The 15,174-nt window shown below is 38.3% G+C and overlaps 1 protein-coding gene and 1 long non-coding RNA gene across 2 annotated transcripts; both read right to left on the reverse strand.

Moving 5' to 3' along the window:
- Positions 1–4,827: 4,827 nt before the first annotated feature.
- On the reverse strand, positions 4,828–8,757 carry LOC306713023 (ras-related protein Rab-5C-like). Its single transcript, XM_079182539.1, has 6 exons — positions 8,619–8,757; positions 7,523–7,867; positions 7,188–7,339; positions 6,749–6,871; positions 6,505–6,598; positions 4,828–5,838 (listed from the first exon to the last, which is right to left on the reverse strand). The coding sequence occupies exons 2-6, from the start codon at positions 7,689–7,691 to the stop codon at positions 5,702–5,704; spliced, it is 675 nt and encodes a 224-aa protein (XP_079038665.1). The 5' UTR covers positions 7,692–7,867; positions 8,619–8,757; the 3' UTR covers positions 4,828–5,701.
- Positions 8,758–9,220: 463 nt separating this feature from the next.
- On the reverse strand, positions 9,221–10,163 carry LOC306713025. The gene is made up of 4 exons (XR_013767574.1): positions 10,083–10,163; positions 9,898–9,979; positions 9,567–9,680; positions 9,221–9,443 (listed from the first exon to the last, which is right to left on the reverse strand). It is a non-coding gene; the product is annotated as an uncharacterized lncRNA (long non-coding RNA).
- Positions 10,164–15,174: the final 5,011 nt, after the last annotated feature.

Below are 15,174 nucleotides of genomic sequence, written 5' to 3' on the forward strand. Positions count from 1 at the left end.
AAGTTTGATTGATATGGCACTTTGATGGCTACGAGTGGTTCATTTAAAAAAAAAAAAAAAGACGGAGCGTGAATGTGGAGGAGAACAATGTAGTACCATTGTGAGCCAGATAATGACTGCAGCTCACAGCTTTGAACACAGTGAAGAGTACAATAATCAACTTCTGACTCAGTGTGACTCACATGTTATTAGTCCACTGCAGCGGCCGAAGCATGTAGCATTGCGGTCATTTATTTCTGAAAACCGCATAAGTGATTGAATGTTCTTTATTGAATGTCCATCACATTATGGAGTCTTATAAGCCGTCTGTAAATGTAAGGGAAGACAGAAAAAATGAATCCTTTCGCAATGTGACAAATGACAGGAAATGAAATGGACATTTCTAAATGATTCTGTCCTTCTTCAAAGTCAAAGGTCTTCCGTCTTAATGTGGAGTATCATTCTTTGCTGTCAACTGTTTATCTTCCTTTGGGGGGCTGGGCTTTCTACAGTTGCTTCATCTGTCATTTTAGAAGAAAAAAAAAAGCGAGGAGGGGAAAGTCTGAGGTAGCATTAAAAAAAACAACACAATTACTCTTAGGCAGATCTAACAATTAGGAAGGAATGATGAAGAAAGCTTCTCAGAAAAGTGGTTGGTGAAAAATGATGAAAGATCACAATGCACTCTGGGTGGTGTGCTGAGTGCACACAGTCGTCCGTCTCTGGCCTTGATGAAGTCCACTGGATTTCTCTCAGTACTAAAATGACGCTCCAGAAAGCGATGATTCCTTGAAGAAAAGGTTCCAAAGAAAAGACGACGAGAGGTTGAAAGACGACTTGAATCCACTGCTGGAGTCCTTGAAATACTTTTAAAAAAAAACGTTTTATGAGTCACTTTCTCAAAGTCTCAAGGCTATTCAACATCCAGGTGAGTCATGGAAACATTGTAGGTGTATTTTTTTTTATTACCTTGTCGTGAGATGAAATCCTGAATCGACTTCAATAACAAAGTCCTACAATACAGCCTATATACAGTATATGTTACTCTAAGAAGAGTGTGAGGCGACAAATCTCCCCTCATCAGCTCTGCTGTTGTGTTCCGTAGATGTGTGTGAAGTTTTTGAAATAGAGAAAAAATTTGCAAATATGACATTTGGGAAGATTGTGAGGTTTGATACTTTTTAATACCTGCTCAAAATAAAATAGTTTCCTCTCAGCCTTAATGGAAGTCAAGTGTTGCATAAAGACTGTTGGGGTGACGTATTTTTATCGGCCAACCCTGGAAGTTAGCATCGCACTGGTTCCCTCGACAAAAAGTCAATGGGATTGTGTCATTGTATTTTGGATTATTGCAGAAAACAGGCTTCATGGCAAACAAGTTTATGATACTTACATGTTTTGTTCAGCAAGACAGTCCTCACAAACGAACACCACTTGTGTGATTGTTGAAGTTAAACCAGCTACACCACGCGCAAAATACACAACAAGGCTTTAAAGCTGAACTAGTCAGCGTGATGATGTTTTGTAGTCTTATTTAGCTATTTATTAGCAACCAACTTTTTAAGACACTAAATTTACACGAGGGGATTTACTGATGTAATTTATGTCGTAGAACAAAACCCTAAAATTTGGGTTAACCCAAACCACCATTGACTTCTAGACAAGGGAACCGGAATTGCAAACATGTTACTAATTTCCGTGTTGTAGGACACATTCCTGCAGCGCTTTATATCACACTCTATATCTGCATGGTAAATATGAAGCTACAGCTAGCAGCCAATTAGCTTAGCATAAAGACTGGAAACCGCTAGCCTAAATTTGTCCAAAAGAATTTGACAAATTTGAGTGATTTGCACAAAAATGTATGCATAAAAAGGAATCTAGAGAACTTCAGAGCTGGTTTATCAGGCTGGCTCTTTCCCCCCATTTCCAGCCTTTATGATAAGCTAGGCTAAGCTAAGCTAAGTTACCCGTCTGCTGGGCCGTTCAGATATGAGAGTTGATCTTCTTATTTAGAAAGCGAACAGGCGTGTTTCCCAAAATGTCAAACTATTACTTTAATATTTCAATCCTTTGTATCAGGAACCAAGAAAACACGGCCCGTCTTCAGAATGCCACTGAACAAGCTAATTGGTTTTCAACCGCTTGAGTTGAAGTAATCGGTAATCAATGTGTCAGTACTGAGACAGTGTTGCTGCTCAGTAAAACAAAGCTTGGGCAAACACAACGCGACTTAAAAGAATCACTATCCATTATACTGTTTATTGTGCTTTATTCTGGTTCCACTTCCTCACCAGCATCCTATCCGGTGGCAACACAGTTAGATGTTTCATTTTAGATAAGAGACAATAATTGCAGCACATTACACATTGGGCCTGCTATCAGCGGAAATCTCAAACCACAGAATGCAATCCAGATACCGTGTCCTTGTGCCCTTGGTATTTAATGACATTTCTTTCTGTCCAGGAAGATAGAAGGAATCCATCAGTGAGCATTTTGGAATTATTTGACTGTTTTCCGTCTTTTTGAACGGGTATTAAAAAAAAACACATAACATCACAGTACTAAAGTGAAGCTATAAATCCTTATTGCTGATACAACCGCAACATACTCAAGCTCCATTTTATGTTTCAGTTCTTCCGCGAATGAAAAAAGAAACAACAAATAATGTGAACACGTAAAAAGGTTGCATCTGTTTTTCAGGGCACATTTCCTTTAGTCTGCAAATCTCCTCCACTAAATGCAGTCAATTTCAGTCCAGCTCTCACACCATTATGATTCACAGAGGCCAAGTATGAAATGAGTTTCTCTTTTGACAGAACACATCTTGATTGACAGCTCAACAAATGAGAAATCATTTACTGTGAACAGAGCGGCAGCCTGCTTTTGGCAGAGACGCTGCCTGTCTCTAAAGCGAGTGTGCGCCTGTATGTGTGTGTGTGTTCAAATGGATTTAAAAGTGGATTTAATGTTATGTTTGAGGCATCAAAACCACAATAATAGGGCTGTCAGCCTAATGGACAGTTTTCACCATTTTCTGGTGTAAAAATCTTTACATAGTCGTAGTTTTCTTTTACATGAAGGATCAGACAAATTGAGGCTTAACTGGCACTCTTTGAACTACATCATTTTGTTTTTTCTTCTTCTACGATGTTTTAATGGAAACCTACTGGAACATTTTATCTCAATACAACCAACTTCTAACATTCTCAAAACAGTAGTGGATGGAAACACACATTTTACTTTGCAGACATACTGTAAATTAATTTAAAATGTGTGCTCCATCTGTCTCCATTTAACATACAGTGACTGAGATCATGTCTCTCCACTATTACTGACCATGAATCTATTGTACTAAATAGTCAAGATCGGGCTGGTTAGGCCACAAACGAGAGCTTCCAAAATGACCATTAAGTTGAATCAACAACTCTCTAAAACAGTTTAAATCATACTTAATAAACTTAGACGAGTGAGCGTATGTTGACAGGATTTTCACTATTTGATATTGTACTCTGCATTACGCTCAGACATCAAATACTTTTCTAAAACCTTAACAGACTCTGAACATCTCCTTTGCACGGATGTCATTGAAGTCATTCTACAGTTTCTTTAGCTAATAGACTTAAGACCTCAAAGAGACCTCTATTCAAGAGTTCATCGCAACGGAGTGAAGTGCTGCGTTAACCCAGAGAAACCCTGCTTTAACATTAGCTGTGGGATAATCACTCTTTGTTCTCACTTTGACAGTAATGGCTGTTTGCATTGTCAATCTACACACTGTCCACTTTCACAAACACACACGTGTGTGTATGCATACAAATGCTACATTTCATGAAGCTATCGAATTGACATTTTTGATTGAACATGATTTTGAATCCATTATCATTCATTATAGTTGCCAAGTCTTTTTATATCAACTAAATGTTTTCTTTTAAATATTTCCATTAATTAGGAAATACTGACCACATGTAAATGAACGCGTGCATTCAAAAGGATCCATTTGTGACGAGTGAATCTAGATTAAAGTGTTCTGTTGCCATCTAGTGGTGGGAGATATCTACTGATGCTGTTTCTGCCGATTGTTTCAGGCCTTTCAGTACATTTTAGACGTCTAATCATTTTTAAACTGTCTTTGCATTGTAGACACCAGGCCAAAAATATGATGCTTACATTTATTAGTAACTGGATTAAGGATTCAAACTGTGACTAAGAGATGAATATGGAATTACCATAGCTTTATGAACAAACAAAAATGTATTTGCTCCAGATCAGTGCTTTCAGTCCTAAAAAATAAATATGTTGTCAACCGACAAAATTAATTTTGTTCCAAATCTAGCTGAAGACTAGCCTTGAGGAGAAGGCAGGGAGACGTCTTGACTGAAAGAACAAGAACATTTATATAGAATTAAACATGTATTTAGCAAAACAATATATCCTATTAAAGTAGCTTGTAATGCCTCTATGAGCCAGAATCAGATTATTATTATTATTGCAACACCTGTTTACAGACGTTGATGAGAACACCTTTCAACAAGGCCGGCGTTTATCATCTTTTTTTTTTATCATCAAGCTGTAATAAAAACAAAGTAAGGAAATCCATAAAAATAAATCCATAAAAATAAATCTATAAAAATAATCTTAGTAAAATAAACACGGTATGTCTGATTCCAATATAGAATCCAAATGAGCATTAAAAGCATTTTCACAAATAAATAACGTCTCGTATTTGGGCCGATGCCGTATATTTTTAGGGAGGCTGTACTTTCATCCCACCTGCACTACCCAAACATAAATAACCATGCAATGCCAAACCATTCCACTGCAAAACAACTCAAAACAAAATCATTCTTGCACATTATTTATTACTTTTTTTTTTCTCTTTTAGATTTACAAGATATTTCAACATTTCTTTTAAAAAAGGCTAACAACTCTCTGGTGTTACAGGTATCAATACACAATGAATGCAAACAACTGCATTTGTTGCACAGTTCATAAACATCTTCAGATGTGTAGCCTATTAAATTACGACCTGCTTCAATAAGCAAAGTAGATCTGTCCTTATAGCTGTGTCATGTCCAGGTGCCCAACAACAACAAAGTGCTGTTCTCTAAACCGCAACGAGACAAAAGCCTTGAAGAATAACTGCTCTGTCGTTTGCAATTCCAGCATTAGTAGTTGGGTATTTGTATCTTTCATAATGATGATCAATGTAGAGGGAAAAGACAAGAGTAGAAAAGTAAACTGCAAATATACAGTACATGTGTGTGTATATACTATATACATACACACACATATATAGACACACACACTCAAACAAATAGGGAAAATGGCGAAACAACCGTAGCATCACCCATCAAAATAAATCATTTAAGACAGAATTCAATCAACGGAGACAGAGGCTGAAGATGAACAGGGAGGTAGATAGATAGATAGATAGATAGAGACACGGGGGAAAGAAAGAGAAATAGTGAGGGATCTTGGTGGTTCCCTCTAGCTTATGATTGTTAAAAAAAAAAAAAAAGAAGAAGAAGAAGAAGAAGAAGAAGAAGAAGAAGAAGTTCCTTTAATCAAAGAGGATCCAGATAATCGCATCTGTAATCTCAGTTTAAGTGCAGAGGTGGCGAATGGCTCTGCCCTCTCCTGCCTCTCTGGGTTTTTAGCTACGTGCCGTCCTTAAAACGATGTTCAGGGCTCGCTTACTAAGTTCATTGTTTTGTACTTGCTAATTGCCGCCGCCGCCGCCGCCGCAGCACTGGCTGCTGCGGCTCTGAGGAGCAGTTTCTTGTAGATCCACTCCTGTCCTGGTCCGCCCCGCTTGTCCAGCACCACCCTGAGGATCGCTCTTCGGTAGCTTCTTTGCTGCAGGGACAGGATCACAGATGTTTGAATAAGTTAAAAAAGGTTCAGAGTTGCAACATACAGAACAAAGGTTACACTAATCTATTCATTGAAAGTTGTCGCTGGGGGGAAAAGTGTGTAAGCAGCAGGGAGCAGCTGTGTTTTTGCCATTTCAGTTTCTACAAACACTGAACATATTCCTTCCCAATGCTTACCATTAAAAATAAACTTACAACCTTTTAATTTATTGATCTCTTCACCCAAAATCTCTTTGAAACAAGCAGCTCTTTTAGATCTAATCTGATGTTGTTTCTTTTGTTTTTGGATGAAGCAATGTGGACATTAGTCCGCTTTTGCCTGTAAGCAAAGTTGTGTTATCGCTGACGTCCCCTTAAATGTGCTTAAACATGAATGGTAAACAACATTGTTGTTCATTTGTGCGCACAAGTCATTAGGTCAAGTGGAAATCTTTTCCCCCCCCCGAGAATCCATATAGTTTTGGTTGTTTATCTAACCCGTACCTATTCAGTTCACGTTCAAGCTGTGTCGGTTCTCTTGTCTGGAAACTAGTGAGCAATTCAACTTTGCTGCAGAACTAAGTGGGCGGTGAACTTAAGTCTTGCCTGATATATCCATCTGTGGGAGCAGTTGAAAGGGGCATTTGACTCAGCGGCATGAAGCACTTACCAATAGCCATGAAAATTTCATTGACGTTCATCGCAGTCTTGGCTGATGTCTCCATGAAGAGTAGACTGTTGTCATCAGCGTATGTTTGTGCCTCCTAAGAACGTCATTTAGATATTGAGGATAATACAAAACATTTACAGCACTGACAAGTTTAATACAATTGTATTAAATTATAAATAAGGCTGTGAATATCTGAAATAGTTCTGCCGTAAATGTATTGATTTATGTTTCTGCGTCTTCATACCTGAAGGTCTATCGCTCTCTTGTTTGCGATGTCTGCCTTGTTTCCAGCCAGAGCGATCACGATGTTGGGACTAGCTTGTCTTTGCAGCTCCTTCACCCAGTTCTTTGCTCGTCCAAAAGTATCCTAATAGAGTGACAAACCTTATGAATATGGCTCTCACCCGGTGTGGTCGCATGACAACTATATTTAACCCAGGTGGGTCATAGCAGTACACTTCTGTGTGACGTCAAAACACCCACAAGTCTGAACACCAACAGGTCTAATTTTAGACTTAAATGACCAACAATTGGAGAGTGTCCTGTACTCTGCCAGCCAAACAAACCCAATACACCTCGATAAGATATAACATTTAACAAAACTACAACCCATCGGAGTTCATCCTGTTGCTCCCGGCTGTTAAGACTCCGTCCCCCATTGTTTCCCTGCAGGTGAAACCTACTGTGTTGGTGATGTCATAGACCACGATGGCCGCTTGAGCGCCTCGGTAGTACATTGGAGCCAGGCTGTGGTAGCGCTCTTGACCGGCCGTGTCCCAGATCTCAAACTTCACAGTGGTGTCGTCCAGACAGACGGTCTGAGTGAGGAAGGCCGCTGAGGAAAGTAAGTAATAAAGATCAGAGGAATTATTTAGCGTTTTAGGACCACGTATGTTCCCATCCTCCTGAAAGATCACGTGCATGAATGCAGCAAGTAAAGGCTCTCCAGTGCTGTATTTAGTGAACGACACCTACACGGGGGCTGGGTATTGGAGCTTAATGTGTTTTTGTCTCCTACCTCCAATGGTACTCTCCTGGAATTCATGAAACTGGCCTTTGACAAAGCGCAGCACTAAGCTGGACTTGCCCACTGCCGACTCCCCCAGCAGCACCAGTTTGAATTGGCAGATTTTGTTTGCTGCTGTGGCTCCATTCGGCCTGGTTGATCCGCCACCGCGCCCAGCCATTGACAGAGACGGAGGTTGTTATGGACGGGATTGGGCTGAAACTACAGGTCAAACAAGGGGAAAGACGAATCTGGAGTCAGGGGACACAGGCACTGATGGTGAGCGATGACAGAAGCCAAACTCCCAGCGGGGAAGAAACCGGGTCGGATGGGAAGGAGTGGAGCGAGCCCGGCTACCTGGAGAAATAAAAACATGGAAAATGAGTGGATCAAACGAGGAGAACCCCCGATACAAAACTGATTTATGGAAGTTGTTTTCATTATCTAATAATTTGCTAAATACTTTTTTGCGTTATTTTGTTTGAAGAACAGTTTATCAAGGAGAAGCTCATTTGTCATTTTAGAATAAATAATGTAATATTGTATTTTTACAACTTAAAGAAAAATGAACCGACTGATTTATGATTCCAGATGTTTCTGAAGAAATGCTAAACATTAGGCCAAACCACAGGTACGTCCATCTTCTAATATGTAAACTGAAAATAGGTTAACTGTACATTTGGGGGGTTTTGTGATGATGTCTGAAGGTGTCACTTGGAAAATCTAAAAATAAATCTTGGTTGCTGCCTCACACATTTTAATGTCATTATAACATTTAAATATGTCACTTGTTAGGACAGTGTCGGTGTCACCTGTCACCTCGACACACAGAGCTTTTGGTATATTGTCTCGCCATATTATAGATGTTGTATTCTAATAAGCAACATCTAGATAATATATCTGCATTTGAATTCAGAAGACAACAATAATAAACTCCAAACAAGCTGATTAACCTGCTGGTGTAAACTTTGACCGAATAACCAGATAAAAACAACTGTAAGTTAGCTGCGAGGCTAAAGCTCATAGCGATGAGCCGAGTTAGCAATGCTAACCTAAGCTAACAAGAGAAAATACTAAAAAGAAACGAACAACACGGTGGCGTTCTTACCAACAGTGAAAAACAATATCCACTTCGCCCTGTGGATGGTGAGTAATAACCGTGTTGCTCCACGTTAACAACGTTTTCTGCTAAGAACTAAAACACTTTCAGGTTCGGTAAAAAATACGCTTCCGCCTTGTGTAACCGAAATACTTCCTGGTTTCGTCCGTCATGTGATACAATTTGACAACCAATCAAATGGCCGGAAAGTGGGCCTCGAAAGTAGAGCCACACGAAGCCAACTCACTGTTAAAGAAAGCGTCAAGCAGTACCAGTACATCAACTCAAGCACTGCACTTTTTTGGTTATTGTATTTATTTGAATCAATCCAGGGACATAATATATCAATTTTGGCATGGGCCATCCTGCACAATGTGTACTTTAAGTATATATTTAAGTTTATATATTTTAACAGAGTATTTCTATGATGTGGTATTGTCACTTTTATGTTAAAGAACTGAGTACTTCTTCTACCACTGATTATATTTGAGTAATATTGAACATTTTGAGAAGGAATATGTGCAATCAATGCCGTTTAAATTCAAGAAAATGTTGTTTGCCCACCATAAAATTACCATTAGAAAATGTTTTAAAAAGGACGAAAGTTACAACTGATGATCTTGATCTTTATTATGACAATGTGCAGAATTACAAAATACATGAGAGCAGATTATTACTAATACTGGGAGATGTGTTGCTTGATTCATTTTTCATTTTGCATGTCCATTCATGTGTTGCAAAGATCAGTGCTGCAGCAGGATCCAGATGCTGCACTTGAACCAATCAGCATCTTGCAGTCATTTTCCTTCATGCAACTCTTGAAATAGCTGACATCTGTGAAAACATGAAAAAAAGACAGGATGGATTATGAGACGACTCTAAACTGATCCACAAAATCATTTTTTTCCTCTTAGTTTTTTAGCTGAACAGCACACTGAGGGAGCAGTCTGTACTTACGGGATCCGGCTTGAATGGTGACGCTGGCACAGACTGGATTAGATCCAGAACAGGTCTCAACACGCGATGAACACATCTTCGTGGTGCCTCCACATTTACACCTCAAGGCTTCACCTGGAAATAGAAAAGAAAAAATAATGTTCCACCATTGAATAAAAACTAGCGCTACATTTTCCAAACCACAAAGGATTGTCCTTAACCTCTAAAACCAGACACATAATATTAATTTACAGTAATCCGCTGCAGATTCTTGTGGCTGGTTTTGAGGAGGAAATCGTTCTTGTAGTGAAATACACTGCAGGTTTGTTGTGTTTCCTGTACATTAACTCACCCTGGCTGACAACCACCAATATCAGAAGAGCAAGAATCACAGTCTTCATGTTTTCTCTTGTCTGTACAGTGTACACCGATCTCTGCATAAATAAAGCAAGATGAAAAAGTGTTAGAAAACAAATGACATATTTAGCTGGGAGCACTTTCCTCACGCACATATGAAAACACTTAATGAAATCCCACCTTGTTCGTCGTCCTACTGGAGTATTGTTACCTCAGATGTCTGCTGCCAGACTGCTAGCTCCCTTTTTATTTGAACTTGTTGAGCAACCAGGCGAAATCCAGTGTATCATTAACTGGGAATCTGTCTCTGTTTGTGAGTCTGTTTCACTCACAAACAGAGTGACTTATCAAGGCCAGACTGTGAAGCTGCAAAACCCACTATGACGAAGCTCAGAAGAAAATACAAATAATTTAAATTGTCACATTGTACAGCCAATGTTAATGTTAGCTTTAAATAGAAATATTCCTGCATAAGAACACCTGTGAGGCGCAAATTGCAGTTACACATAAGTTCACAACAAGTGACATTTGGCACACTATCATGGAGGTCAGTATGCAATGTCATGGTTTGATTATAAAAACACAGGTCACAAACAGAAAAAGTAAAGTGTAAATACTGGATTAATTCCAAGAGGTGTGACTAAAAGCTACTAAACATTTCCACTCAGTGGACTTTGTGAAAGTTTTGTTTTTGCCAAACTAGAGAAGTATTTTGCAACAAAAAGAACTTGAATGAAAATGATCAGACAGACAAAGTTATAATGAGAAATGACAAATTAAAGGAAAACAATAGATACACATAGAGGTGAAAATGATGTAATTCAGATCAGCATCTATAAAACATTAAAGTCTTCATGTCGAAAGCAGTTTTAAGAAAAGTTGCAAAAGGATGATTTCAATTTAACCGCCCTGAGAAACTGAGATAGTGAGATTCAGTTTAAGGATCTACCAAATAGATCTTAGTCACCCTTTGAAATAAACAAAACTCTACTTCTTCTTCACCTGTACATTGGTGAATATTGATATCATGAATAGACCTTAATGTCATTTCCCAGTAGATGTGAGCACTTTCCAAGTAAGTAGGCAATGTATTGACACCTCAGATGATAGACTGTACATTTAAACAATCAGATGAAATGTAATTTGCGAAAACTGAAACATATTTTATGGTTTGGCAACACTATCCCCTTCCCCTGTATGCTGTGTATCACAGATGGGAGCAGGACATAGAACAGTGTGATGTAGTGATACTGTACTTATTCATGCACCTTTTTATTGGACTCATTATACTGTAATTCTTGAGACTTAGCTAATTAACCTATTAAAGTCCACACAATTGTTGGATAATGGTTTTGCAATATTTTATATTTCTTGAGTAATATGTGTGAATGTACAATATGCACATACAAAGGGTTGATGTTTTTATTCAGAATTTGTTTGAATGTTTTTACCTGAATTTAAAAGGTTGAATCGATGTATTCATATGCGTTCATACAAACGCAGTGAGGATGCAATGCCAGTATTTGTGAATTGTAAATTGAAAAAGACGAAAGGGGAACTGGGGGACAAAAAACCTTTTTAATGGATTCTCATGAACATATTGTCACTACACGATAAAGTCAAATGCACAGTATGAGTTTCCTTTTCTAACACTCTTTACTGCATCTCATCGACCAGAAGGTGGTGCAATGTGATAGAGAAAAATAATTGTGCCTTGTCAGCAGTCCTGAGATGCTTTAACAGTGATAAACTCAAAGAAGCTTAAATACCATACAATCTTTTCAAGTGCAGGTGGCGGTATTCCTGTCTAAATCTACACTGTTAAATTTTCTCCTGAAGACAAATATGCCAAAAAGTAATCCATGAAAAAGATGATAAATGTGTAATTTGTCCCACTAGGTGCAATAGAGCTAACAGGAGAGTTAGGGAGATGTCAATCAGGTACAGTCTGATCTGAAAAAGGTCTAATCAGCCAAATGAAGTCACGTATGTGGGTGTATCGTGGATGTTCAAGGCCTTTGATGGTTTATTTTGTGAGGGTTTTTTTCAGAATAAAAATCAACTATATACGCATGACTTTTATAAATTTGTACAACTCAGACATTACCTTCAGAAACATAATTAATGTGATAATATTTGTAAAACACCATCCACACAAGAGGAACAGTTAATGTCATTGACACAGGAAGATACAAAAATATGGTTAAGATCTATAAAGCACCACAACATGAATCTGATGGTCAATGGACTTGTACTTGTGCAGCAGTCTTCCAACCACTCATTCACACGCATTCATACACTGATGGCAGGGGCCGCCATGCAAGGTGCCACCTGCCCAAAATGTGTTCAGACATGACAAAATGTAAAAGATGTAAAGGAATGCATTACTCCTGCCAGTGAGATGGTTTGATGTATGTGGGAAAGACGAGACAATTGGAAATTCAGATTTCCAAAAACAAAAGCACTAGGAGACAGCATCTGACCTCTCCTGTAGCAAAACATTTTCTTGATGACAGCCACACAATTTCTAGTCTACGCGTCCAAGAGATGATTGTTTCCTTACATGTTAAGTTCAACTGTTATAATTTAGTTTTGATACAATTTGTTGTATATATATTTATAAAATTCTGGCATGGGCCATCCTGTACAATGTGTACTTTAAGTATATATTTAAGTTTATATATTTTAACAGAGTATTTCTATGATGTGATATTGTCACTTTTATGTTAAGGAACTGAGTACTTCTTCCACCACTGATTATATTTGAGTAAAAATTAACATTTTGAGAAGGATTAACTTGGGATGCTATAAATATGTTCGAACAATGACGTTTAAATTCAGAAACATGTTGTTTGACCACCGTAAAATTACCATTAGAAAATGTTTTAAAAAGGACAAAAGTTACAACTGATGATCTTGATCTTTATTATGACAATGTGCAAAAATACAAAATGTACATGTTGCTTGATTCATTTAGCGTGTTGCATCTCCATTCATCAGTTGCAAAGATCAGTGCTGCAGCAGCGGCCAGATGCTACACTTGAACTAACCAGCTGCCTGCATGCATTGCTGTCGTAGCAACTCTTGAAATAGCTGACATCTGTGAAAACCAGAAAAAAAGAAAGGATGGATTATGAGACGACTCTAAACTGATCCACAAAATGATTTTTTTCCTCTTCGTTTTTTTGCTGAACAGCACACTGAGGGAGCAGTCTGTACTTACGGGATGCAGCTTGAATGATGACGCTGGCACAGACTTGATCAGATCCATAACAGGTCTGAACAGGCGATGAACACCTCGTGGTGCCTCCACAGTTACACCTCAAGGCTTCACCTGGAAATAGAAAAGAAAAAATAATGTTCAACCATTGAATAAAAACTAGCGCTACATTTTCCAAACCACAAAGGATTGTCCTTAACCTTTAAAACCAGACACACTGGATGCATAATATTAATTTACAGTAATCCGCTGCAGATTCTTGTGGCTGGTTTTGAGGAGGAAATCGTTCTTGTAGTGAAATACACTGCAGGTTTGTTGTGTTTCCTGTACATTAACTCACCCTGGCTGACAACCACCAATAGCAGAAGAGCAAGAATCACAGTCTTCATGTTTTCTCTTGTCTGTACAGTGTACACCGATCTCTGCATGAATAAAGCAAGATGAAAAAGTGTTAGAAAACAAATGATGTACTTAGCTGGGAGCACTTTCCTCACGCACATATGAAAACACTTAAAGAAATCCCACCTTGTTCGTCGTCCTACTGGAGTATTGATACCGCAGATGTCTGCTGCCAGACTGCTAGCTCCCTTTTTATTTGGACTTGTTGAGCAATCAGGGGAAATCCAGTGTATCATTAACTGGGAATTTGTCTCTGTTTGTGAGTCTGTTTCACTCACAAACAGAGTGACGTATCAAGGCCAGACTTATGACGACACTCAGAAGAAAATCCAAATAATTTCAATTGTCACATTGTACAGGCAAATCAGAGAAGTATTTTGCAACAAAAAACAACTTTAATGATAATGACCAGACAGACAAAGTTATAATGGGAAATTACAAATTAAAACAGAGTGTTTGTATGTGCATATTGTACATTCACACATATTACTCAAGAAATATAAAATATTGCAAAACCATTATCCAACAATTGTGTGGACTTTAATAGGCTAATTAGCTAAATCTCAAGAATTACAGTATAAAAGGTGCATGAATAAGTACAGTATCACTACATCACACTGTTCTATGTCCTGCTCCCATCTGTGATACACAGCATACAGGGGAAGGGGATAGTGTTGCCAAACCATGAAATACTTTTCAGTTTACACAAATTACATTTAATCTGATTGTTTAAATGTACAGTCCATCATCTGAGGTGTCAATACGTTGTCTAGGGTGACTATAAGATTTATTTGGTAGATCCTTAAACTGGATCTCACTATCCCAGTTTCTCAGGGCGGTTAAATTGAAATCATCCTTTTGCAAGTTTTCTTAAAACTGCTTTCGACATGAAGACTTTAATGTTTTAGATCCTGATTTGAATTACATCATTTTCACCCCTCTATGTGTTATTGTTTTCTTATAATTTGTAATTTCCCATTATAACTTTGTCTGTCTGGTCATTATCATTAAAGTTGTTTTTTGTTGCAAAATACTTCTCTGATTTGCCTGTACAATGTGACAATTGAAATTATTTGGATTTTCTTCTGAGTGTCGTCATAAGTCTGGCCTTGATACGTCACTCTGTTTGTGAGTGAAACAGACTCACAAACAGAGACAAATTCCCAGTTAATGATACACTGGATTTCCCCTGATGGCTCAATAAGTCAGAATAAAAAGGGAGCTAGCAGTCTGGCAGCAGACATCTGCGGTATCAATACTCCAGTAGGACGACTGACAAGGTGGGATTTCTTTAAGTGTTTTCATATATGCGTGAGGAAAGTGATCCCAGCTAAGTACATCATTTGTTTTCTAACACTTTTTCATCTTGCTTTATTCATGCAGAGATCGGTGTACACTGTACAGACAAGAGAAAACATGAAGACTGTGATTCTTGCTCTTCTGCTATTGGTGGTTGTCAGCCAGGGTGAGTTAATGTACAGGAAACACAACAAACCTGCAGTGTATTTCACTACAAGAACGATTTCCTCCTCAAAACCAGCCACAAGAATCTGCAGCGGATTACTGTAAATTAATATTATGCATCCAGTGAGTCTGGTTTTAGAGGTTAAGGACAATCCTTTGTGGTTTGGAAAATGTAGCTCTAGTTTGTAT

The sequence above is a fragment of the Pholis gunnellus genome (genome assembly GCF_910591455.1).
Source record: "Pholis gunnellus genome assembly, chromosome: 21".
Classification (NCBI taxonomy): domain Eukaryota; kingdom Metazoa; phylum Chordata; class Actinopteri; order Perciformes; family Pholidae; genus Pholis; species Pholis gunnellus.

What these genes read in the sequence shown, in the direction of transcription:
- LOC306713023 (XM_079182539.1), bottom strand. Translation starts at nt 7,691, where the DNA reads ATGGCTGGGCGCGGTGGCGGATCAACCAGGCCGAATGGAGCCACAGCA. An exon ending in TCTATGACATCACCAACACA is followed by an intron (nt 6,872 to 7,187) that starts GTAGGTTTCACC and finishes TCACTCTATTAG; the next exon opens with GATACTTTTGGACGAGCAAA. An exon ending in AGAGAGCGATAGACCTTCAG is followed by an intron (nt 6,599 to 6,748) that starts GTATGAAGACGC and finishes TGACGTTCTTAG; the next exon opens with GAGGCACAAACATACGCTGA.